This window comes from Zosterops lateralis, assembly GCF_965231275.1.
Source record: "Zosterops lateralis genome assembly, chromosome: 2".
NCBI lineage: Eukaryota > Metazoa > Chordata > Aves > Passeriformes > Zosteropidae > Zosterops > Zosterops lateralis.
Window position 1 is genome coordinate 96488006 of NC_139763.1, and position 26108 is coordinate 96514113.

Genomic DNA, 26108 nt, shown 5'->3' on the forward strand with positions numbered 1-26108 from the left:
TCTTTCCTATTTGAGCAGTCGTGATCTGTTTGTCCCAGGAGACAAGAGCATGGGTAGTCTGGTGCTACTTTACATTTTATGAAGATAGGGAATCAACTGCATCCCATACCCAAAATATGCTTGCACAAAGGCATAATGATGCCTTCTGGTTTAGCTTACCTGCTGAGTTAAAGCTCTCTGGTTTCTGAGTACTGCTGGAGACTAAGCTGAAGTACTCCCAGAATGACAGGGGATCTCCCACAAGCCCTCTTTGCTGAGTATGAGTTGCTAATAACCACCTCAGGATTTTTCTTAGAGACAGAAGTCCCTAATTAAATAGGCTGATAAGCCATCTATTTTCACAGTTTTCCTGCTACAAATCTGACACTTAATTCTTAAGCAAAACAAACTCTGGTATGTTGCACTGAACAAGAAGCTCAAGATTTCTGAGAAGCAACACTGATTCCTTTGAGAAGGAAGAATGCACAACAGGGAAGAAAAGAGGCTTTCATACCTCAGCGTTTAGGTTCTTGACTAACCAATATGCTACTACACTTCATGGAGAAATCAGGGTTTCTCCAAAGTGGGAATCCACCTTTGGAATTGGGGAATTGCCCTCTGAATACCAACTCCATCCCTCTTCACTGCCTACAGGCAGAGAAGTTAGGTACATATGCAAAGCTAGTGTGAAAACCCTCCTGCACAAGCATTTCTATTAAGAGATCTGATTCTGAACACAGAGTCATCCTTTTTTTATAAGGTATCAGCCCTTACAATTCTTCCTCACAGTGGAGTGAGTTTGCATACATGTATGCCTAGATAGTTTTAGAGACAGCTAATTTTATACGTGTAAATACATATGAGCCTTATTTGTGTCCCACAGAGTTACTCACAGCCTTCCAGATGCTCTGTCCAGTTCACCCTGGATGCACAACTTCCCTAAGACAAAGATGACACTCCAACATTGGTGACATGGCCACTTTCCCAAAACTGTCATATGTGTTTTGTCCTGAGTTTCTTTCCTCCCTGCCTTCTCCCCTTCATCCTCCCAGGCCACCCTGCTGTCCCCAGTGCCAAGGTGAGCAGGTGCAGAGGAGCTCTGGCCACAGCAGCAAACCCGGAGGCAGCTGGGGTGGGGAGCAGAGCAGGGACACACAGGAACTCTGGGAGCAGCACTGGCAAACACCTCTGCTCCAGCAGCTGGACAGTGGCCAAATGCTGCCTTTGCTGGACCTGCCAGGCCGGGGAGCAGATGACCAGGTCCATGCCTAACCAGGCAGGTGCAAACTTGACAAAGCTCTGCCTTACAAGTATCATAGAGGCCCTTCAGGAAGGCAGCCTTAAATCTCCACAGGGTTATGTCTTGCACAGGTGGCCTGCAGAGCTTCCTGGGATACTGGTCTTAATATTTTCTTCAAAGCTTGCTCACTACATTTATTACTGCAGTAGTGACTAAGCCTCCAAACTATTTTTACAGGCCCTGAACAATAGTAATCATTTAGGATCAAGTTCTGCTTGCTGAACTGAATTGTATCTGGTCTAGATTCTTAAAGTCCCACCTCTCTGACAAACTCTGTTGATCACAGAACATAAAGGATATGATATCAGTTGGGACAACACTGGCTTAACAGACATTTGAAGAACAGCACAAGAACAAGAATTTCCTATAAGGCTTCCTTATTGTTCATATCCCAAAGAAACACAGTGCATTGTAATATCTCCTTAGCAACAATTTCGTTTTGAAAGGCATAATGTAAGGTAAAGATGATCAGGTTTCTGAATGATCACTCTTGTCAATTTTTTCAGTGGCATTTAGGAACCCTGTCTAGGACCTAGCAGGACATTAAGAAGCTGTATATATCATGTTCAAATAAAGCAAAACTAAATCTAGAATGTACACTTACAAATGGCTACGTTTCATTTTATCCCAAAAAGAATGAATTTTACTTAACTCATAGGACAGCAACTCATTCCAATTTAATTCTATTTCCTGAAACAAGAAGCACTAGTATTTACTTTTGAAGCCTTTGCCTGTCAGCACATACACTTTAAACAAATTCCTAATGTAAAAGAGATGGGTACATTTCAGCAGCTCTAATTTGCACCAAGGTGAAACTATGACCTAAACAATCTCACTACGTAAATGCTCCAAGGATAAACCTACCCAATTTGTCTTAAGCTCATGTAAAAACAGAAGATGGTGATGAGCAGTATTCCTGACATTATTAAGCCCGGTGTTAAAAGCCACAATCTCTGCCATATTTATCACACATAGGCATTTCTTCCTTCAATTCTAGCCCTAAAAACCAAACCAGACATTCAGTTTTACTTCTTAGTTATGAATATACCTTCCTCTCTCTTACCCCAGAAAATTCTATTTTGGTGGTTGTTTAAGGTGTGGGGTTTTTTTTGTTTTGTTTTGTTTTGGTAATGGTGGTTCTTTGGTGTTTGTTTTTTCCTTTTTTAGTTTTTTTGTTGTTGTTGTTTGTGGGGGGGTGAGGGGTGTTTGGGGTTTTTTTTCTCATTTTCTTCTTTTTTTTAGGCTTTATGACAAGAAAATGACCAAGCCTTAAATTAAACATCTTACTGTTTCCACATTTGTTTCTTTAATTAATAGATATGCTTGTGTTAACAAGAGACCTTTAAAATGCTTCATTTTGAGACTGTCCAGACTATACTTAAAGGAAAATACACATCCTCAGAATTATACGAGCAGTAAGAGTCACAAAATACAGTCCCTAACCCTGTAATCCAATCCTGCACACGCAGCCCCACAGACTTTATTGGGCCTATCAGCACAAAGAAAGCTTGCAGAATCCCACCATGTGCACTCTGATATCTTCTGGGTGTTTGGTATTAAATGATATAGGACAGGTTCTCAGGCCTTTCATTCAAAAGCCTTACTTTTATTTTACCTCTGGAAATTTAACTTAGATTTTGGTGCCAGAGAAGTATTAGGATCTGTGATTGTTCCCCAAATAGAACTGCTTGCACACACAGGAATATCTAGCTATTCAAGACTGTGTATCATCTTAATCAAGGTAAATCCACTCTACTGTTAACACTTTTTAAATACTTATTCACTCAAACAGAACTGATTTGAACAAAGCACTAAGAAAAATTATCCTCTTAGAGAAAAAAAACATAAATACTAATAATGCATGGGAACATATGATCACAACATACACACACCTGCTGTGCATTAAAATGACTCCTTTACAACCACCCAGTAATCAAAAGGGGAGAGAGATGTCCACTTCAGAATTTATCTTCTTTTTTTTCACACTAAGCAAATGTTCACAAACTTACAAGTCAGAATTTTGACCAGGCAATATATTTTCCATATATATATGTGTACACATATATATATACACACTACATATATGTACTTTTCCATATATATGTTTGTATACATATATATATGTACTATATCTATAGGAGAGATGTCTGTACATTCAGATGATGAGGTGCACAGGCACTGTCAGAAATGGCACTAACCTACTGGCTTAATGTATAACAAATTAGCATTATTTATGTGCAGAAGAGGCATGGTGCTCTCAGGAGCTAAATATTAGCTTCTGATTAAATAATTTTGGTGAAGTCTTGCTAAGCAGCAAGCTAAGGATGTGTGCCTGCAGGATATGACTCATTGCTTCGTTAGGAAGGACCTGCATGTTAAATGCAAACACTTGGAGTCACCTGTTCATGCCCTCCTCAACACACCTAAAAACTGTAGACTTTTCCTCAGCTGCCAGAAAAACACCAGTAGAAATGTAATATAATTGCCAGCAAGACCAAAAAAGCAATTTCCATAGGGCTCTCCTGGCAGATCACTCACTTATGATAACTGCTGCTCAGGGAGCAGTTCCTTCCCCAGTGTTCTCATTATAATTGCAGGGCTGAACACAGGCAGCAGAAGGGTCCCTACTGCGTCCTCCAGGTTCCACCTTGCTTCTGCCTAGTTCCACACTGTTTGTCACTGGCCATCAGGGGCAGGTGACAAGCTTTCTGCACATCTACAGCACCAATATACATGTAACAAGACCGCACCAAAATGTAGGACAAGTGCTGCCAAGCAGTTAAGCTGAGCGATACAAAGATTCTCCTTTCATTTAAAATATAATTCTTCCAAAAGGATAAGAAGGTGTTTCAAATGGGCTTTTCAGAGAGGCCTTCAGAGGAGTGGGAATAGGGAAGAAGGCATCCAGACCTTGGTGTTCCCTTTGGACCTCTCTGTGCATCAGACTCTTGCAAAACATTAATAGATGCTCTCATTAGATCTACAAGATCTGTTTCCTCCACTCTCACTAGGCACTGGGCTAGCAGCTGGCCAGAGACATATTTTATTTGAGCAAGTGGAAAAACAAAGAGAGTACGTGCTCTGTGCCACACACCTTGCCCTTCCCCAAGGACTCAGCTACAGTATCATCAAAACCAGGATGAAGTCACAGCTGCAGCCACAAATCAACAACTTTTGCCTTTACGTGTGAACCTCACATGGCAAAACTGTGGGGTCCTTATGCAGCAATGAAAGGAAGATATGGGTTTTCTCTACCTGCCCTATGCCAAAACACACATGATAGCCTCAAGACCAAACTTCCAACATGGTGGGAAAAGCAGAAGAAAGCACAGCTAGTGACACAGAGAGGAGGGACATTCACCTGTCTCACTGACTGACCTCTGTCCCACTTCCTTTTACTGGGAGGAGGCATTTTAACTTCACTGCTTACAAGAAACTTCTCATTAGAAAGCTGAGGTTTCCAGTGCATTTTCATTGCATTTTCCAAAGTTGTGTCATCAAAGCAGGGCACATTCCTATGGGAATACTGTCAAGCATTATAATAAATAATAAGTAGTGTCATGGCTAGTAAAACATGTAATGTGAAAACATACAAAAATTAATTTCACTGTGTACAATTACTTTTCAAATTCTGTGCTTTTCACATTTTCCTGGAAGACACATATAGGCACGGTCACTAATTAATATGAACAATAGCAAAAAATATAAGCCACACCTGTAATTTCACTTTCACTTATTTAAGGCAACAATCAATTTTAATGAAAAAAAAATATAAACTAAAAACTGCAAGGCTGACTTGAAAATCTACAAGAAAGCTCACATTTCCTGTGTGTTTATTCGTGTGGAGGTGGACATGCAGTAGATAATTTAAAATATCCTGCTGCCATAACATCAACAGGTAGAACTAGAGATTAATAAGAACAAAAGGAAAGAATAAAAGAAGACAGAGAAAACAAAAGAAAAATACTCCAAAACAACAAAAAGCAGAAATACACATTCCTGTCACAAAAAGGCATTTTGATTCAGAAGGCTGACACAAGACTTACTTCCACTTCCACCAAAGCCTAGGAATTAATGTTTTCAAGATTTCTTAGGAGCACCTTGTGACTCCAGGGGACTCTTTTATCAAAATCCCGCAATTTGTCCACAGGCATCACAAGAGTCCTATGGCAGCATATGTGGAGCTGGATAAGCTCCAGAATACAGGGCAGTGCCAGTGAGCACTCCTGGCTCAGAGGTCAGGAGGGAACTCCTGCCATTCATCCCTTCCCCTCACCAAACCCCCAAACCTAAATCCTCTATGTTCCATAGACAGTAAGGTGTAATCTGCATAGAAAAGTGAGAGGACTGGAGATCTGAGAGAGAGATACTTTCATTAAACTCCTGGGAAAAATATTTTGGACATTTATCCAAATTTTCCTCTTGAATATTAAACATGGAGGATGTGAGCATGGGGAAGGAGTTGAGGAATCTTCCAGGGCCATGCATGTCTTGTTATTTTGAAGCTGCAGCTGGAAGAGTAAATTGTCAGAGTCAATTTTTTGCACAGCTAAGGATTATCCCAGTCAGACAAAAAGATGTTAGCCTGCTGTTACATACTGAGGTATTGTCATGAATGAGAAAAGCAAGCAAGAAGAAAATAAAACAGTATCACACTGGTTTTGTACTACAGGCCACAAAGAAAACTTTGGTATTGTTCCAGAGTACGAAATCACCAAATGTAATGAAGATCAAAACTTTAGGATATACAAGAAAAACCCCATCCGCAGCTAAAAGAAAACCCTAACATCTACAAAATAGAAAATTAAATTATTTAATTGATGATTAATTAATCATCAAAAGATTATTATCCAATTTCTAGGTAGCAGTAGAACACAGTCATTGATGGAAATGGTATTAAAAATATTTGTCTTAAACCAACAACTAACAAAAAAAACCCTAACCCACCAACTTGGAAGCCCCAGGTCTAGATACAAGCCTGAAGTCCTACCTAGCATGCACAGATGCTTTGTGACACCATGACAAAAACAGTAAAATGCTTCAAAAGAGAAACTGTTCTCAACAGCTTCTAAGAGTTAAGAGCTCTCTGCTATCAGAGAGTGTATAAAAATTTGGTCTGAAGGATAAAAAATGTAGTTCACAAAGCAAACAGACATAGAAAATATATAACAAAGAGAACCCAGGCCTTAAAGAATAAAAATAATTTATTTTCCTGAATGCTGTCTAAAGATGGGGAATTCCAGGTTAGGGAGAAGTTCACAAACTTTCAAAGCTTAGCTCATATGAGTTCTGTGTTGTTTTGATGCAAAAGGAGATAGAAAGAAATTTTTGGACAAATCAAGCCAAAACCAAGATGCAAAAACCCAAAGCCCAAAACAAACAAATAAGAAACAAAAAATAAACAAGCAAACAAAGATGTAAAATGTCTGTGATGTGAAAGTCATACCTGGACATTTCACTGAATGCAATAGCCACAAAAGCAGATAAAACTGATAAAAAAAAAAAAATCTCAATTGACTCATTCTTACACAAAACTCTTGCACATGCACTGCTTAAGACAACTGTTTGAAGCAGATCAACCCACGGAGCATAGTGGGGGAAAAGCCAAGCGAGTTGGTTTTAAAAAGTTATTTTATTCATGACTTTCTTGGTAAAATTAGGAGCATCTGTGGATTCCCCCACCTCCTCCTTCTCCAAACAAGGCATCTCCTCTCAGAGCAGGCTGCAAATGATCAAATCAATGGAATAATGATCTTGATTGTCTTAAGCAGCTCTCCATAGACATGAGTTCACAAGAGAGGCAGCTTCCTCAGACATTAGAAAAGACCTTTGATCTGTCTTTGAAGAAATTTTTCTCAGGATATTTAAAAAGTCTGTGGTTTATTTTCATGTGTGGAGAAAAGCAACACTGAGGTGAACACTCCCACACAAATGTCTCAACAAATCTACGCTTGTCAAAAATACCCTTGAAGAAAATTAACATATATGCACTTTGAAGGTGTACATTTTTATTCTCTAGTTCTCACTGTAGCCTCCGCTCCTTATTTCACAACTCATGGATGTAGAGCACTCCACAGAAACACCAAGAGACAAAAAACTCATGAGTAAATTGGAAATGGAGATGGCTGCAAGGGTTAAGAAGTTTTGGTCTCAGATACCCAGAGCAATAAGTTTGGGTTAACAAATTAACTTACACTAGATATCATATCCTAGATAATCCTTGCTTACCAACCATACATTGCTTACTAATCATACACTGGAAACAAAGGCAGGATACTTCAAAACTTTGTGGACTTCTACTGCGCTTTTGACAGAAGTATCTTATAAAAGCTACTTATTTTGTATTTACTGCAAGCACCAAGCACAAGAGCATTACACAGATACACACTTGGTACATGAACACATTATTTCAAATGTCCTATGTATGTGTATGAAGACTCATATACACACACTGAAATAGAAGAATAATCACTGGTTTCTTCCTTTTCTCTTGCCCACAGCTGTTATAGCTAATAACATGGTAATGTGGTATTTCTTCAATTAGATTCTTTTTGAAGAACTGTGATTATAGGCTGCTTTTCAAAGTAACCTTGCACCACAATACTAGAATGTTGAAGGGCACAGAAAATGACTATCACAAGCACTTTGGCAGAGAAAATTTACCTTCCATCAGAAAGGTGGGACCTTATTAGAGTAAACACCAATGAAATGGTCCTGGTATGTGCAACTGTGTATGTAAAGGGAAAGTTAACCACTGAAGTCAGAGGTGTACAAATGGCAGTGGGCTGAGTAAACTTCCTTTGCCTTTTATTCTTATAAGCTTTGCTTAGTTATTTATAAGCTTTGCTTAGTTATATTCAGGTTTTGCATCCTAATTATTTTGAGAAATATTTCTAAAATGAGATATGTCATGCTGCTACAAACGTGGAAAGAAAAATATTCAATTTATAGTGGTTAAATCCTGCTTAGATGATTAAAACAGAACATTAAATATTCCCATTTTGGCAGTGATATGATGTTTTGGGAAGTGAGAGAATACTATAAAAACAGGATTTTTTGGTTTTTTTAAACCTGCTATCACAAAACTCACCTTGAAGTATTTATAGAATTGCCACACAATGATGGTATTTTGGCTGCATCAAGTCTGCTGAGGGCAGCAAAAGGAGTATGGGCAATTAAGTAACCTGTATTGTCAGGAACTCAAAAATGGCTGCTTTTGCAGGTTCCCATTTACCAAAACTCAGGTTGAAACCAGGGGAAAAAGCGCCCATCTGCACCTAAGCAAACAAGAGAGACTCATATAGTAAGAAACATTCCTTGTCTTTTAAACTCTGCCAAAACATGTATTTACAGAAGACCAATGCCATTGCTAAGACAACACCTTCACGTAAGTTCACACCTATGAATTAATTTACTAAGAATCAGTAGAGAGAGAGGGAAAGCAAAAGCCAGAAGCAGGAGTATTGACCTGGGAGGTACATGGATCTCATGTGAAAGAGTGAGAAATGAGAGATGAATGTATGAACTAGATAGGACTGATAACCTGCAAAACATAAAAGCCAGGAAAAACCCTCAGTAATTTTGCAAAAAACACCCTCAAACAAAGAACCTCAAAACAAAACAAAAGCCCTTCACCATTCAGTTGACAGAAGCTGTGTGACTTTCCACACAGAAAGTTCTGGCCTATCCTGAAACCCAAAACTTAGAAAATTTTGGTTTGGGTTTTTTCCTTCTCTAAAATAACAAGACTGAAACCAAACAGATGGAGACCCCTTCTTGCATCATAAAATACCTGACTTGAGCTATTGCCTCACTGTGGGATTTACAGTAACATGTCATGCATGCAAAAACCCATTTGTTTCACAAGTCTGAATAGCCTACCCTTCAATTTCATGAATGTCTCCAGGACATTCTCAGGAATCTGGGAAGGGCCAACCAAAGTTCCCAGTGTGTTCTTCCTAAGGACAGCCTGAGCTTGTATCTCTGCAACAAGGAGGCTGCACATTTTGTCCAAAGTCTAACCAGGGGTCCCAGCCTGAATCAAGGCCAGTTCCAAACAGGGCAGAGAAAGGGGAAAAGGTACTGACATCTCTACAAATTTCAGGGAAACTGATTCCTTCAGAGATAGCCACAGTGAGGAAAAACTGAAATTATCAACTGAAACACTGAATTATCCAGCTACATAAATGTCTACAGTCCAAGTAGTTTCAAGATATTCAGGGAAAAGGATTAGTTTAGACACACCATTTCTAAGACAGGAACATTTTTGTCCCATGTAGCACTATTTCATGGGTTTGCTTCAGATAATGCTGTAATTACAGAGTAATTATACACTGGAGACAAAATTACAGCAGCTGAATAATAAATATTAAACTATGTTTATAATAGTAATAAATATTAAATTCAATAGTAAATATTAATAAATATTAAAACTAGAAACACTGTAGTTTCATTTAGTAATTGTGTAGTAACATTATTTAATGTTAACTATTTCTTACGCTCATAAAAAGAGAAAATTCTATACTTGGAAAGTAAATTTATGTAATTGAAATTGAAGCAGCCAAGTTTTATTTGTTTGCTAATAAAAATCTGTCGTACAGATAGTGCAAGATTCGCAGTTTTTGTTTAGCAAGAGAAGCAGATTGAATGGCATTGCAGAGTTTACCTTTTTTAACACTTAGATCTACTTGATGTTATAGTGACAGTCACATTTTTTCCACCAAAAGTCTCCCTTACACTAACCCTTATAAAGAATCCACTATCAGTGTAATTACAAATAAGTATGAAATACTTTACTTTAAAAAGGAAGATAAAACAAACCTAACCTCAAGGGACCATACATAAAAAAAACCCAAACCCTATTAATCTCAGAGGAAATTCAGCTAATTGTGTAAAATTCTCCTCAACCCTCTATTCCCATATTCCCAGCAGTAGAAAGCTAAAGACATTCTAGGTATTTTACTTTTGATTCCTCCAAAGATTATACCAGTATTGTCACCCTGCAGCAGCACATTGAAGCTACAGTGCACCTGCAATGTCAAGAGTCCTTCTCCCACTGCAATAAAACCCTTGACTTCACACTGTGGCCTCATGGCAGGGGTAGCACCTCACTGAGAAGACAAATCACCTCAAGCATGTCCACTGTGTCTCACCTACTTGCTAGAGGAACTGTACATTGTAATGTGATAAATAAAATTGTCATCTTCCAAGACTACTACATCAACTTGGCAAAATGCTGGACCACAAACTAGGAGAGCTGAATTCCTGTGGAGGAGAGAAAAGAAGTGTTTAACAGAAGTTGTTTCAGAGAGAAGGGGAAAAAAAAATATCAGTCCATGTCTCAAAGTACTGATTTCTGAGCTGGAAGCTTTGTGGAATCCAGGCCTTCATTTCAGATTTTAAGAGATACCCAGTTTTTCCAAAGAAATGTTGTGTGATGCATCAAGGACCCCACACTCTTGATTTTCTCATGGATCGTAAACACAGAGATCTATTACTCGACCATCTGAAGAATCCTATTTATAACAAAATCTGCCATCTCTAAACAGCAGTATACATTCCTATACAATTTATGGTTATAAATTCCTAATGTGAACATTTCAAAGGTGAGCATCTTATGTCTTCATGATGTGCACCATGAATGTGTGCTTTAAAGTGCCAAATATGTGGGCGAACACCACCTAAGATTTTGAAGGAGATGGGCTGAGATCAGTTAATCTATAGAACGGGCTTAACTTGAGCTCAAGGCCACAAAACCAAGAACTAGTCACATGGCACAGGCTCTTTTCTCTACTTTTCTCCTGGCACAAAATCCAGTGGGGGTGGGGATGTGTGTGGTTTTGTCTATATCAATATATCTGGAGTTTGAGAGATTACAAGAATGAAGACTGGATCACAAATTCACACACCAATAATGAAATGACAGACAAGTGATACAAATATATCCTTCAAAAAAAATCTGGTCAAAACCTCCCACACTGACTCAGCCTTCTAAACTTGACTGTAAGCCTGCACATATGCAAAATGGACCTGGGAAGATCTGAGCTACCACTCTCACAACATATCCAGCCAAACTCTACAGGATTGGAAGGGGGAGGAGGAGGAGGCAACAGATGGTGGAAATTTCACAGTATCTTTACTGCAAGCAGAGTACCATGACAACTCTAACATGGTTCAAAAGGCATCTTGGTGTCTCAGAAGAGGCTCTTTGTAGCCAAGGATGAGGAATCTGGCTTGTGGTCAGATGAATGTAAACCACAACCAGCCCAAAAATGATGTCCAGTTCTCACCCATGTACATTTCCTGTCTAGGAGTGCTCACATCCTTGGCTGAATCCAGACTTTCTTCCCATTTGAGTTACTGCTGTTCTTGCAAGATTCTCAAGGGCTTCAAAGACCAAAATTTGACAAGATCCTGTGAGTGGGGATACAGGCTGTTAATTTATTTTCTTTCTACTGCTTGACTTCCCACAACTCAGAATGCCAAGAGTTACACAGGTAAGCACTCTTGCATCAGTCTTCCCAGAAAAATGGATTAATCTTGTCATTTCCCTGCCAGGATGGAAACACTTACTTATCCCAGATTCCCTGAGTGAAGAACCTGTTAAAGGAGTCTCTTTTCACTACATGACCATCCTTTTGTGCACCAAACCAGCACAAAGTCTACTGAGGATGAGAGCACAGCTCAAATGAGACAGCTGGTCATGGCACAGACCATCCTTCTGAACAGAACATCCCTCTGGATAGAAGCCACTTCAAACGGTTTTCAGGAAAACACTAACGCAGTATACCCAAAAGGAAGGGGTAAACTTCCTGTTTTCTTTGGAAGTGGAGCACATCTACCACAAAGCAGTGTATTTCCACTAAAGGGAAGAATAAAAGTCCTAAGCACATTCTGTCACAAGGCATCAGTTTCAGAAAAGGCTCAGTGATGCTGTGAAATGGCCATATCCTGGGATTCTAATTATTAAGAAGACTTTTTTGTGTTCTAATCCAGTTCAGTAGGTGCATTTGCTGGTCTAAAGGCCATACCAGGACTGCAAAAGAAGAACAAGACAAACCTTCATGGGATCCCTTTTCTTCTTGCCCCAATCCACACTTATAGTGACAGGCAGAGGATTGCAGACCTCTTCCCAAAAGACATCATGTGCTTTGCACTCTCCCATTACATTGATATGCCAAGCAATCAGATCTCAACTCCTTTAAAAAGTCGGTCTGTTGGTAGCAGTCCTATCCATTTCAGCAAATCAAAAGCACTGCCCTTTAAGGGATGCTAAAAAACAGAGTGATATAATTCCTTGCTTAGTCACGGATTTTTTGGAAGAAGCAACAAGTTCTTAACAATTCAGGGTTCTTACCCTGGGATTAACGGAATATGTAGTCCTGTGAGTGATTTTGTTAGCTTGTAAATCAATCACTGACTAAAAAAGGAAAAGACTAAAGGTGAAAATAAATGCCAAAATATCCCTTAAAATTCTAAGATTAAGCCATCTCTGAAGGATATTTCAGTCCTTCCCACAAAAGTGCAGGGATTTTGGAACCACCTGCTAATTCACTGCTGCCAAAGAGACAAATGCAGATTAATCTCCTTCAGAATATGATTGAGAGGGTGGAGACTAAGTTAACAACACAGAAATATCGGGTCCTTTATTCATCTGGCTCTTAAGGACAGTCTATTTTGACACTTCAGATTGCTTGTTCATCATCAAGAAAAGAAAATACCTCCTTTATATGCAGAAGCACAGCATTAAGTTCAGAGATGAACAAAATCTTTAAAAAACAGAACAGAAAATAAACTGTTAAAAGAACAAGAACATAAACACTAAGAATAGATGCAAACTTTGCCGAGTCTCTAACTTGCAATTATTTGATTTACCATAATGTTTCAGTATAACCCAATCTCATTCCTCTTAGAATCTGCACCCAGCCTACCAAGCTGCACAACTCTGATGAGCTTGGGAACACTGTCACTTCAAGCAAGATACCAGTGCAAAAATCTTCCGTAAAACAGGCACCTCATAAGGTGCAATAGTGCGGAACACAGGTCTTGAGGTCTTCTGCTATTCCATCAGCACAATCACGGAAAACTGATCTCTGTTAAGTACCCATAGCACAGTGGTCTGTGAGTTCAAGAGATGTGACTTCATGATCTGGATGCTCCCTTTCAATCTTCTTTTCATTTTGATGCAAGCAATGATATATAATGCATCAAATGAGAATGCTGGCAAGTATCCTTGCTGCTTCTGTTTACACAGCTACTATCCCTGCTGTTAAGTAATTGAGCCAAAAGAGATGAAAGATCACAAGTGCAAGGCACAGACACACAATCAATTAATTTTCAGCAATTGTTGTTTACTGTTTTCTAAGGCATCTTACACTGTCATCCTTCCTGGTGGTACAGATAAAAAGGACTTAAATTAACTTCTATACAAAAGTTTGCCACAAGACACAAGAGTCTGCTCTCTCAGGAGAAATCACAGAGCCTCTATGAATTACAAACTCTGTTACAAGAAGAAACACTTTTTTCTTACCACTTTTTTTGCAAGACAGCTTTCTTGTACACAGAGGCCATCATTATAGAATGTAAGTGTTGGGTGAGACAGATACGCAAAAAGGCAAATTTTACACTCATTAATCTTGAGAACCTGGGCTCACTGTTTTGGGTGCCACAAACAACATTTATGATACTCATAAATTTTATGGGTCTATTAACATTTTTACCTTGTGGAAAAAAAGCCAATGAAATAAAACGTTACCCTTCATTAACCCTTCAAGAATATGGAAAGAGTCATTCAAAACAGAAAATAACCCAATGTACCAAAACACATTGGTGAAAAATTTTGAATTATGCTACTTCTGTTTTAAATGTCTCATTATGGTCATTCCAGGGTCTAATAACATTGCAGAAAACCAGCACCCTCTGGAATAGAATGGGTGTTTTTTCTGTTCTGTGCCATGCTGCAAGGGCATGAGTAGCTGATGTTCTGTCCAAAATGTCAAGTGTGTTTTGAAGGTGAGTCCCTTAGGTGGTAGCGCATCTAGGAAATCTGATAATTTGAAGTGAGGGATTCCAGGGTAGGTGGATAGGATGTTTGGTTTTGTCCATTTCTGAGGTCCCACTTTGTTTGCTACACCAGCAGTTACACTGTGCAGTTGAAGTTTTAAATTGCCCTGTTACTCATACCTACCTCCTCTGACAACCACATCAGCAGTAACAGCCTTCTGTAGGCCGACAACACTATAAATAATAATGCCTATCCGTGTACAGGCAGTAAGAAGTTTAAATAAATCAACTGAGAAAGAATATGTTAATAAAGCAGGCTACTACTACCAGAGTGCTTGTGCCTCTCATCAAGCTACATTCAAGTACCATTAAAAAAGTGCTTGAAGTATACCTTTAGTATTTCAGTTCAACCTCTAATAATTCACATTAATTGCTTAATTTGATAAATACTTGCATTATCAAAGTGTATGTCTCAACAAGAAAAGGAAATACTCCATCCTGGGAGACTGAAAAGATGCCACTCTCCATCAGAGAACAGCCTGTCTGGCAAGTCAGCTGGCCTTCCCAAGGATCAATTGCCTTTTGCCAGTGCAATAAGAACTGATCTACCTGATTAGGAAGTAGGCATCACAAACCTAAAAGGGAGTCACAGTTAACTCTCTGCAGCTGTGAAAACTGGGTGGCATGTGGCCTTGAAGCCAATAACATACATACAGTGCAAGAGTAAATGCAGGGGAGGATGTCCTTCTTGGACGGTTTTTCCAAGTTCAGGATTTCAAGGTGCACTCAGTTCCAAAAGCTAGAAAAGGTATGAAGCTCTTCGTCATGCTTTAGTTTCCCTTTCCTTTCACAAGAAATATCATATCGACATTTGTTGTCAACAAGTTTGATAGTAGCTTGATGTCCATTTTCTACCACTGCTGCAACTTGCATGCATGAAGGGGATTTCTTGGACTATTTATGCATTTCGTAGGGTCCCGTGCTTTTGGTGTCATACCCCACAGACAAGCTCAGAGTACATTCAGGTTACCTGATTTAGCTCACAACTCCTGCATTTGAACTTAAAAGCATGAGCCTTTAACTGCACACAAAAGCCAAGCAGGCATCCAGCATCTTACACTCAAAGGAAACCAACAGCCTTCTTCCCAAGTAACAGTAATCTGTAAGCAAGGGGCAAAAGGTGAGTATCCTAATAAACACACCACAATGGATAAAGAGAATCTGCATTTAACTGAAAGACCAAGATGAACACCAACTAAAGTTAATCATCACCAGCTAACATCACTGCCAGCCTGATAGGAACAACTCTTGGTTTCCTACATGCACAATAATAAGCTCCAATTCTAACCTGACATTGTTGATGCTACACAAAACAGTTTCCAGTGCACGCTGCCATGCAAATCTGAGACACCATAGTTTTCTGAGACCTGGAGAAACAAGTTGTTCTTATTAAAGAGTGCTTCAAATCAGACTAGAAGAGACTTCAACATTATAGAAAATGTCACTTTCTTTTTTGTAATGTTTTTTATCAATTCACCCCACTCTCAGTTGTCATCCATTATAAACCAAATGCTACTTCCGCCTCCTCTGTTCTTGCAGAAAAACAACAAAAAGAAGCGTTCTTAGCATTCAGTGGAAAGTTACCACAGCTGAGTGCAGTCACAGAGCTTAAGATTTAGAATCAAAATCCGGTGGAAGGGAGTAGGGGAGGAGGCTCTCAAAGAATTTTATCAGCCACAGAACTGAGGCAAAAAAGCAGCCAAGAAGTCATCTAGTGCCTATCATAGACCATAATGATTTTCTGGACTTTTCAGCAATTAGCTTGGCAGTTTAATTTAAAAAAAAAAAGTGTTTTATTTGTATTTGGAACATGTTGAATTTCACCTTTGAATCACATGATCAGGCTATTGTTTGCTAGATGGTATCCATGACCACAATTTTCCAGCAGAGGTGGACTATAATCCATTCATTCCTTAATCTGAGTGGTGATAACCAAAACAGGAGTTCCTGAGGTTAATCAATATTTGCACAGTGTTAGTCATTTATCTGAAAAGGCATTAGGGTATGTTTTCTTAACAGTGGCACTTCAAAGGGGCCCAGTTAGGATAAGTCTCCATTTTACCAGGTGCTAACACCTTTGAAGTGCCAGACTCAAGCACTGAAGAAGTAGCAGGGTTTTTGCATTGCATGGTTTTAAGAGTGGACAAGGCATGATCTGCAAGGTAGTTTGGTTTTGGTGGTGTTGGGAAGGGAGGACTTACAGTGCTGCCCACTTCTTGCAGTCTGTATGTTTGCTTGTCCCTGCATTTTGCCACACATGGATAATGCAGCCTGCCATAGCTCGTTGTAGTGGTGGACTGCTTTTGTGCTCTCCCTTGGAAAGACAAAGGAAAACAGAACAGAGTACAGGCTGGGACACTATTAAAGTGAAACAGAAAGATCTTCCTAGTGAAAAGCTTCCGAACTTGAATCTGCCTCATCATAGTATCTACCTGAAAGGTGAGGTAGGCCTTGTCACAAAATAGGAAATGTGGTTTGCAGTGGTGCACCCAGTGCTGCTGCTAAAGATGATGCCTGAGAAGTATCAAGGAGGGAATTATTACAAAGGCATAAGACCAGTATAAAGACTCACTTCACTACAGACATCCAGTAAGGATCCCAGCCCAGTCCTGCTGGTTTGCACAAGGTTGACAGCTTTTGTCAAATGACAAACAGCCTTGTGCGGACAGGACAATTACCATTCTGGAGGGAAAAACACCCACCCATCAATTATAGTAATAGTTTTATAGTCTCTGTTAGCTAAAACAATTACTTTTCTCCCCAATTTCCTTCAGCTTCAGAGATATAAACCATGCATTCCAGAAGTAATAGCACCGAAAGCCCAACCAGACCAAAGCTGAGCCAGCCAAGGGCGAAAGACCACCACAAAGAAGAGGCTGGTTACAGTGGGAAAGGAAATGCACAAGCACGGCAGAAAGAGAAGGAGGATCCAGCCCAAGCCAGTACCATCCTGAGAAGTCCAAAGGCAGAGAAAAAACAAAAAAGCTCTGTCAAGAAAAGGGAGGATCTTTCTCGTGATGACTTGCTATTTCTTCTCAGTGTCCTTGAGGGTGAATTACAGGTAATGTATTGTCCTACTTTATATTCCAAATTTAAAGACTCCACCCCCATTCCCCTCTGCACCTCCAAACATATGCTGGTTTTATGTTAAGGAAACACCTTACCCAGTCTGATACAGGACAAATATGAACTGCAGCATACCAAAACACCCCAAATTACAGGTATTATAGCTATCAGACAGGAAACATGACCTTTATACCACAAGTAACTCTCAAAGCAGACAACTCATAAAACTGTCTAGTTGTGCTGCCCCATTCTAAGTATCTTGAATACAAAGTATTTGTCATTGTACGGCTGATATGGAGAACATATCACAGATCTTTAAGATATTTTACTTAATTATGTCTTATCCTCCCACTCCTATGAAGTCCTGAGTTTTACTGCCTATGAAACAGTATGTGCCACTCCACAAGAAGTAACTCATTTAACAGTATTCTAAAACTTTTTTCTAGAAAAATCAAAATAGCCATTTTATTTCCCTTAATACAAAGCGAAAGTGTTACATGCCACTTAGCCCACAAATTACTGGATTTTAAGAGTGAGCACTTTTCTACCTAGAAAAGGAACCGTCTGTCAAGTGCTAAATGATGCCTAATCTAGTCAAAGGTAATTTTAGGAAGTGGGAACCAGATTTCCAGTGAGCAGGGAAAATATTTCTGTGGCAGGCTTATTGCACAGAAGCAGTGACTTTAAAACTACTCACAGGCAGAGAAGAAAAAAAACTGGCCAAAGTGGCCTAAATGGGTGTAGCACATGGTTTCAGAGTTTATTACCTAGTCAGTACCTGGGTAGTTCTATTCTTAACATATGTGTGTATGTTTATATAATAATACAGACAGGCTTAACAGAACATACATGTGATATGAATATTTAATAACTGCACCAATCTTTGAGGGTAGATCCAAGGCAAACTTCTACAGATTGTTTCATTATGCAAACAGAACAATTTCCATGTTTGCAAAACATTTCTCTCCTGCCCACTTGGCCTTTCTTAATTTAGGTTAAAATTCAGATGTCACATTTTAATGTATTTATTTATATTATACATACACTCTTCATTACATTTGCATCATATAAATATATAAACATAAATATAAAAATATAAATAAAATATATACACACACACACACTTCAATTATTAAGGTTTAAAGCTGGAATAGGGAAATGAGAAACTGGAAAACAATGAGCCTGACATGAACATTTTACATCATGTCTGAAACTTAAAAGGAAATAGCATTATGAATGAAAAAGATAAGTAATTTTTATCCCTTATTTTCCACCTCCTGTAATGCCAGGTTGAATTGCTGAAGATCAGCTGTTAACCCAACCATAACTAAGTTTGTCATTTAGACTTCATTCCTTCCCAAATTCCACAACATTCAAGGGTTTAAACTACAGAAGTCATTTACAGCCAAAACATACAGAATGTATGTTTTCAGGCTACAAGAAATATCCCACTATTCTGCACTAACAAGTCAATTTCTAATACCACAAGCCAAACTTTGCCCTGAAACTTTGTCTTGTGAATGCTATACATTGGTCCAGAAAGAGCAAAAGGATCAAATCACTGAAGAAGTACATAAGCTTTGATGAAGGGTATGGAGCTCTTGGAGTTTATGCTGAATTATTAAAATAAAAAGACCAATACTTTCCTCATGCTTTTCAACTGTCTTCACATTACTGACTGTTTTGGAGCACTTAACATACACAGTGTTATTTTAGAAGTTTTTCAGTTTTCTTAAAATCAAAAGCAGAGAGCTAACCTGTAAATACATATATACACTTTAACAAGATAAAGCCTTACTTTGTGTTTCTGCAGGCTCAAGATGAAGTTATAGGAGTACTTAAGGCTGAAAAAATTGACTTAGCTTTGCTTGAAGCACAATATGGCTTTGTTACTCCCAAGAAGGTGTTAGAGGCACTCCAGCGAGATGCTATCCAAACAAAGGCTGAGCAATGGCAAGAAGATATCTACGAAAAGCCTATGGGAGAGGTAAGAACGAGTAATTGATATTTAACCATAGTTCCCACCAAATTCAACAGAAAATCTCTCACCCAGTGCTGGGGAAGGAGGCAAATGATCTCTAAATCTGGAATGGAACATGAGTGTAAGTGAAAGCAGAACAAAGCCCAGGGTCCAGCTGGGATCTGAATCTAATGATCCTCACTTCTACTGGAGACTGGGGGCATTACACATCAGAATTATTTTGTCTAATTCAAATCATCTTCTTTTTCTTCTTCCCTTTCTGTTATCCACATTCCCAGCCCATACAAGCAGAAGCCTGGCCAGTCCCCTTTGTCTCATGGAGGCCCATCTTACCAGAGGCTGCAGGGGCCCATCCAGCAGCAATGACACAGCTGTGCACCTCTGCATATCCCTGCTCCCATTAATTCGGGAGCAGTCATGGGGATACCTGTTTGGCCTGCAGAGTTTCTATAATGAGCTGGCATTAGAAACTTCATCCAGGCAGAAATCTAATATTCTCACATTATACCTAAGTAACCTTTAGTTTAATTACACTGCAGCAGCAGCTGCCATACTTGCTGAACAATGTATCTGATTCATTTCTGCCCTGCAATGCAAATCACTGGATATTAAAACACCTTCACATCAGATTGTGTTTTTTTATCCCAGGTAGTTGTCTCCAATTCAGAGAAACATTTTTTAACATACTCCTCAGTACCAATAAACATCAAAAAATAAAAGCAGAAATTATGAATAAAATTCTCCTACTAAGTGTTTTCCAAGTTTTTGAACAGAAATGTACCTAAGGACACAGAGATTATTCCAGACAAAATTATGTCAGGCAAAAGGTCAACTCTCATTTCAGAAGCTCAAAGGTTAAAATATCTGAATATAATCCGAAACAAATAAAGTTCATCTGTGAAGTTTAATTTATTTTAGAACATTGCGGTATTATGTCACAGAAACTTTGAGCACAAATGGAAATGATTTGAGGAGAAGTCCAAAACAGTTTGAAAACATAAGCTCAGTCTGTTACTTTACGTAAGTTTATACACACTCTTTCCTTCTTACACTTAATGGCTGAGAAATAATTTCTAGCACGCTGCATCTGGCAATTTCAAAAGGCAAAGGTAAACATCCTGAGAGCAACTGAAAGAGTAGAAGAACCATTGCCACTTCTTGGTCTTGGTAAACCAAAGGATGCTGCAATAGGCAAGCAGTCCACAATTTCAGCTTCAAAATCCCCCTGAATTATGTCAGAGATCTGTTTTGTTGGGTTGGGGGGGGGGGGGGGGTGGTGTCCTTTTTTTTTTTGTATTTTTATAACACATATAAAGACCAAAGGAGAGGTAGAACCAGCCACAATGTCCAGGAACGGATCATTTAAATTCCCCCATTTGCTACTAGGTCAATATACCTTTGTATCTGCATGTGCATCTCACCCTTGGGAGTTTTGCCTGGTAGCTCTGAACACAAAGAATTTTCCCAAAACTCAAGTGAAATTACAATTAATATCAGAACACAAGTGTAAGATTTCCAGTCCTTTACCATCCTCTCATAATCCTCTTACCTATTCTACACAAAGTTTCTTGGCAAATTTGATTAAGACTGTAGTGGGAAAATTTGGTGAATGGACAACTTTACTCTTTAGGAACAGGATTCAAAGCTGAAGAAATGTAACAAGTTAGAAAGCAGTATAAATACATCTTCCTCTGCAAAACCTACAAGAAGTGTGATAGACCAAAGCTGTTTCTTCTTCAGCCATGAGGAGATATTATTTTTTTTTTCTGAAAACAGGTTTTTTCAATCAAACTTGCTTTACAACTATTTCTTTCTGCAACCTAAAAAATGTCAGATAAGATTACTGTTAGCATTCACATTTGAGAGCCATAAAAGAACTGTTTCTGACTCAAAGGCCTGAAAGGGTTTTCCATTTCTGTGTGGATTATAAATTTAGAAGTAGTCAGCTTTTGTAGGAAAAAAAAAAAACAAAACAACAAAAACTGTCTTCAGATCAATCATCACTTCTCTTGAATAGACAATGAAGAATATTCAACATTCTGGTAAATGCAGAATAATGATATAAGAATAATTTTCCCTGATTCAAAAATAAACAATCTTTTTTTAAAAGAGTCCAAAAAATCAGAGATAGTGATGTAGGAAAAGAGATAAAGATGAAGACACTGCAGAATTTGTAGTGTCTTTTTCTCTTCATGGTATCAGAAAGCAGATTCTGGTTTCTAACCCTCTCTGGTTTCTAATACAACCAAAGATTAAAAAACAAAATCATGTGCCTCATTGTTAGAAATATGATGAACCTTTCACCACTTTGAGAGCTCCTCTAAAAGAAGTGAAATAAGAGGAAAGCCTATATTTTGCATCCATCAAGGATAGTTAAAAATTGAATCCATTTTTGGATTTGGCATTTTTGATCCCATTGCCAATCACCTCGGGGATTTAGACTTTATTTTAACAAAGTCTATCTGTTTGTCTCCTCAAGACATCTGTAAGTGTTGGTCAAAACTTTCCAAGGACCACAACTGTAGGGCACCAATAAGTCAGGCACAGGAAGAGACTGAAACAACAGCACTGATAAGGTGGCATTCAGGAGAAGACCACCAACATATCTGCATGGAATTTTGGCTCAGCTGGGGTCAAAAAAGGCAAAGAAAGAAGTGCTCCCATAATCTCTGGTAATCCTAAACTCAGGACTATACATTTATAAACAATGACTGTGAGGATAGTATTAACAGGAATAATATTACACTGAATTTAGGATAAAAAATGTAACTATCCTGGATTTTCTTCTGGCACACCACCAAACACAAAACGGCCTAAAAGGAGAAAGATGTAGAGTTCAGTTCTGATGTAATGGATATGAGATACACCATCCTCGCTTGACTTCAGTCAAGAGTTAGTGGCAAATGTAGTTAAACTATTAAATTCATGTGAATTTTTGGCTTGCTCAACTATTCACAGTTACGTAAGGCTATGCCTCTGATTTTCCATTGTATTGTACAGCGTGCTCAAGTATTAATTCCAGCAAAAAGCCCATATGGTTAGCAAGAACAAAACAACAAATCACTTAATTAAGATTTTATCACTTTAATTTTCAACAGAAGACATTTATACTGTGGCTTATTAGTCCTCTGTGGTTTTTAGCTAAGAACTGTGTAGGCTGAGTAAACTTGTGTGCATGCATATAAATGGGTATTTCTGCATGGGTAGATCTAGCACTTGGCCAGAGCAGTCTGAGAACCCAGGGCTGTTGGAGAGGCTTCTGTGTGAGGATCTCACACCAGCCAGGGTTCACACAACTTCTCTCTCTTCTCTGCTGGAGACGAGGGAGTCAGACACAAGATCACACAGGGAAAATGCAAGAGTCAAATTTGCTCCCCAGGAAGGTGCCCTTAGCTTGCAGAAGGACACATCATTTTCTCAACAAACCACACAGAAGTGCAGCAACCCAGGCTCTGCTCTGTGTCGTCATGCAGGGAGGGGGAAAGGTGTGCTGCACAGGGACACACAAGTGTCACCTGGCCAAATGCCCATTCCTGTTACATATCTCACATGCAGATCTCAAGTGCGTACATGAATTGTGAAGTAGGACTGCTGTCTCTCCAACTCTCTCCCTTAGGACCCACCTGTACCAGGAAGACAGTCTCAGCACTTCTTCCCTTTCCTCCCGAGCTCACACCCTCCACCTTGTTCCCAGCCACAATAGCCAAATGCTCACAGCAGAAATGATTTAAAAACAACATGCTTTAAAAAACCAGAAGTGCATCTTCTAGTCCCAACAACAGGAGGAAACTGCAACATGCAAACTGCTTTAATACAGCAGCTTATTTACTTTTCTCTTACTCTTTCATGTGAGCAGGTCTCCCCAAGATACTACTCTTCTTTTTCCCATTTAAAATTCTTTGTTCCATCTCCCTGCCTTGAATACACACCTCACCCACCCCAAACACCAGCCTGTAATCCAAACTGTTGTAATCTCAACAGTGACAAATGCATTACTGTGAAGTGCAAAGTACAGAGAGCTGCAAAACAAAACCCTGGAATTAATAACTTTTATTTTTGCACACATGCTGCTTAGATTACTGCTTGAATTAACCTCTTGCAGCCATTCAACAAGTGTTCTAGAGCAAACAAAATACACAGAACATATAAAACCCTCCTGGCAGGTCCCACATCCTTTACACCAAACAGTGCAAGAAGCAGGGCTGTTTCATACTTGGTTAATGTTGCTTGGCTGATGACTAACCCTCGTCTCAATCAAGCATTTAATTGTTCAGAACCAGGATCGCCTCATTTATGATCAGCTTGTAGCCAGACAAGTCAGTGCTTTCTTATGACAGCAATTTACATATCCCATCAGATATTTACATACACTTTCAAAGTGGTGGTCCAGGCAGCCTGCCTGACCTCACACTGAGGGCTGAGACCAGCAGGCACTTGTGCAAAGCTGATGCCCAGTTCATATCAATTTAACCAAAACAGAGCCATAGTTGCAAGCAGCACTGCATCAGAACTTTGTCAAAAACCAGGAGCCAAGTTGCTTTCTGATAACTGTGTATATTCACCTGACAGCATCACCTTTAAAAAGACAAGGATTAGAAACTTAGGTGATGGCACTTCATGCATCTGTAATACCTGTTCCAAAAACCCCTCTGAAATCTTGGGTGGTGGGATGGAGGGAGGGTTGGTAAAACACCTTTCTGGTAAGTTAGAAGCTAAACAAAGATTTCAATTTTTAAAATCTCCACTTCTGGTAAAATAAGAGAGAGTGAGAAAAAAATTAAAAAGGACAGTTTTCCTCAACCTGACCTTTTAAGGCAATCCAGTTTTCAACTGCTTTAAAAGATAGAGAAAGCACAGCCAAAAAACTCCTGTATAAGGCGACTCTTGCCTACTAAGAGAGATAGCACATGCAAGGGTTTAGGTAAGAAATATTTTTCGAGGCGAAGTCCTGCTTCAGGATCATGATTCCAGAAAGCAGTCACCTTGCTAGGGTAAAGCATACAAATTATCAGTGAACAAGGTAAAAAAACCCTCACTGATCTGCTGTAAGAGCACCACAGAATAGCACCAAATAATCAGAGGTTTCTTCATATTTCTTGATCAGGCATGAAACAAGCTCAGCTATGTTACAACAGAAAAGACTCTCTAATGCCATAAGTAGAAATTGCAGGAAGTTTTAAAAAATGGTTCACATTTTTTGTTGGAATATTTTGGACTCAAATCATCTCCAGACCCTTGTCAATAGCTCCTTTTTCATCATTTATAGCATTGTTAGCAAAAAGTTAAGAATTATTTAGAGAATAATTATTAAGAACATAAGAGAATATATATAGCTTTAAAAGAAACTGACATAAGCAGGAGGAGACTTGGAAACCTAAGCAGAAATTGATGATATCCTTACTCATTCAAGAAACTCATGTTTAGGCATTCCAGCTCTCCCTGTCACCATTTCTATTGGCCAAACTGTGAATAAACATGAGGAAAAGATAATTAATCATATTCTCTGGAATTAAATTGTCCAAAACAAGCAATGGCCCTAAGAATCTGAAAACCCAGTGTTTCTTGTGGCACACAGAATTCCTTGTGGGGGGAAACATCAGAGAAAGCAGAACCAGCCTTGCTTCCCACACTGCCCATTTGGGAATTCTTTCCTATTAATAGAGTGAAACACTACAATCAGATTGACCTACTAGAATAGACTGCGGTTAAAAAGAGGTACTGGGCTCTGAGCTCAGAATTTCTCTTTTCCAAAAAGAACACGAGGATTCCTATGTTAACCTGATGAGGGAGGCAGTCTACGAAGGGGAACGAGCAGGGAACAAAGCTGCTCACCAATACACTCTTTCCAGAACTTTTCACGGCATCCAGTGATTCTCCCTGAAACTTCAGCTACATCAGTAATGGCCAAGGAGGAAAACCACTCATGGTTTCACACACACACTTCCACAACTCAGTCACATACTAATTCAAAATTGTAACAGAATCCTCAGAATCCCAGTTTTCACTAAGTTTGTAGAGTTATTTTAACAGTATAACTCTAGTGAACAGTCATGCCAATACCTCTGTGGTTTAGAAAAATTAAAAGTGATTGCCAAAGGCCAAAATAGAATATTTATATTGAAATATCACTATATAGTAAAATTCAGAAAAATCGAAAATTTTTTATTTGAAAGGGTGGTCAGGAATTGGGATGGGCTGCCCAGGAACATGGTGGAGGCACCATCCCTGACAGTGTTCAAGAAATGACTGAGTATGGTACTTAGTGCTATGGTTTAGTTGGCATGATGGTGTTTGGTCAAAAATTTGACTCCATGACCTTGGAGTTCTTTTCCAACCTTAATGATTCTCTGATCAGATGTTAAGCAGAAATCCTTGAGGAAGAGAGGGGAATTTTATGCTCAAACTGTGCTATAAAGGTGCCATCTGAAAGACAAAGACCTCAACAGCACATGCGACCTGAGGAACACAACAGGAAATGCCACCGTTAAAAAGAAATACTTCTAACTATTAAAAAATTCACCACTTACTTATTGCAGAAACCCAGAGCCATGCTCAGAGTAAGCACAAGAGACAGGACTGTTTTGCACTCTTGGCACAAACATGCATTTACTGTGAAACCAGAAAACTGCTTTTTGATCTACCTCTACCTTACAAAAACAATTTAATGCTCTTATTTCCTAGGCAACTATAAGTGAGGAAGCTATTTCTAGTCAGTCATCT

General features: G+C 39.0%; 2 protein-coding genes across 2 annotated transcripts in view; one reads left to right on the forward strand and one right to left on the reverse strand.

The window, feature by feature from the left end:
* CMSS1 (cms1 ribosomal small subunit homolog) overlaps positions 1–26108 on the reverse strand; it is a 223640-nt gene that overhangs the window by 123989 nt on the left and 73543 nt on the right. The window lies entirely within an intron of this gene.
* The window catches only part of FILIP1L (filamin A interacting protein 1 like), a 103119-nt gene that overhangs the window by 5689 nt on the left and 71322 nt on the right, over positions 1–26108 (forward strand). The window contains exons 2-3 of the mRNA XM_083854525.1: positions 17116–17402; positions 19221–19394. Of these exons, the coding sequence (XP_083710651.1) occupies positions 17133–17402; positions 19221–19394 (444 nt within the window). The 5' untranslated portion in view covers positions 17116–17132. The remainder of the gene's footprint in view (positions 1–17115; positions 17403–19220; positions 19395–26108) is intronic.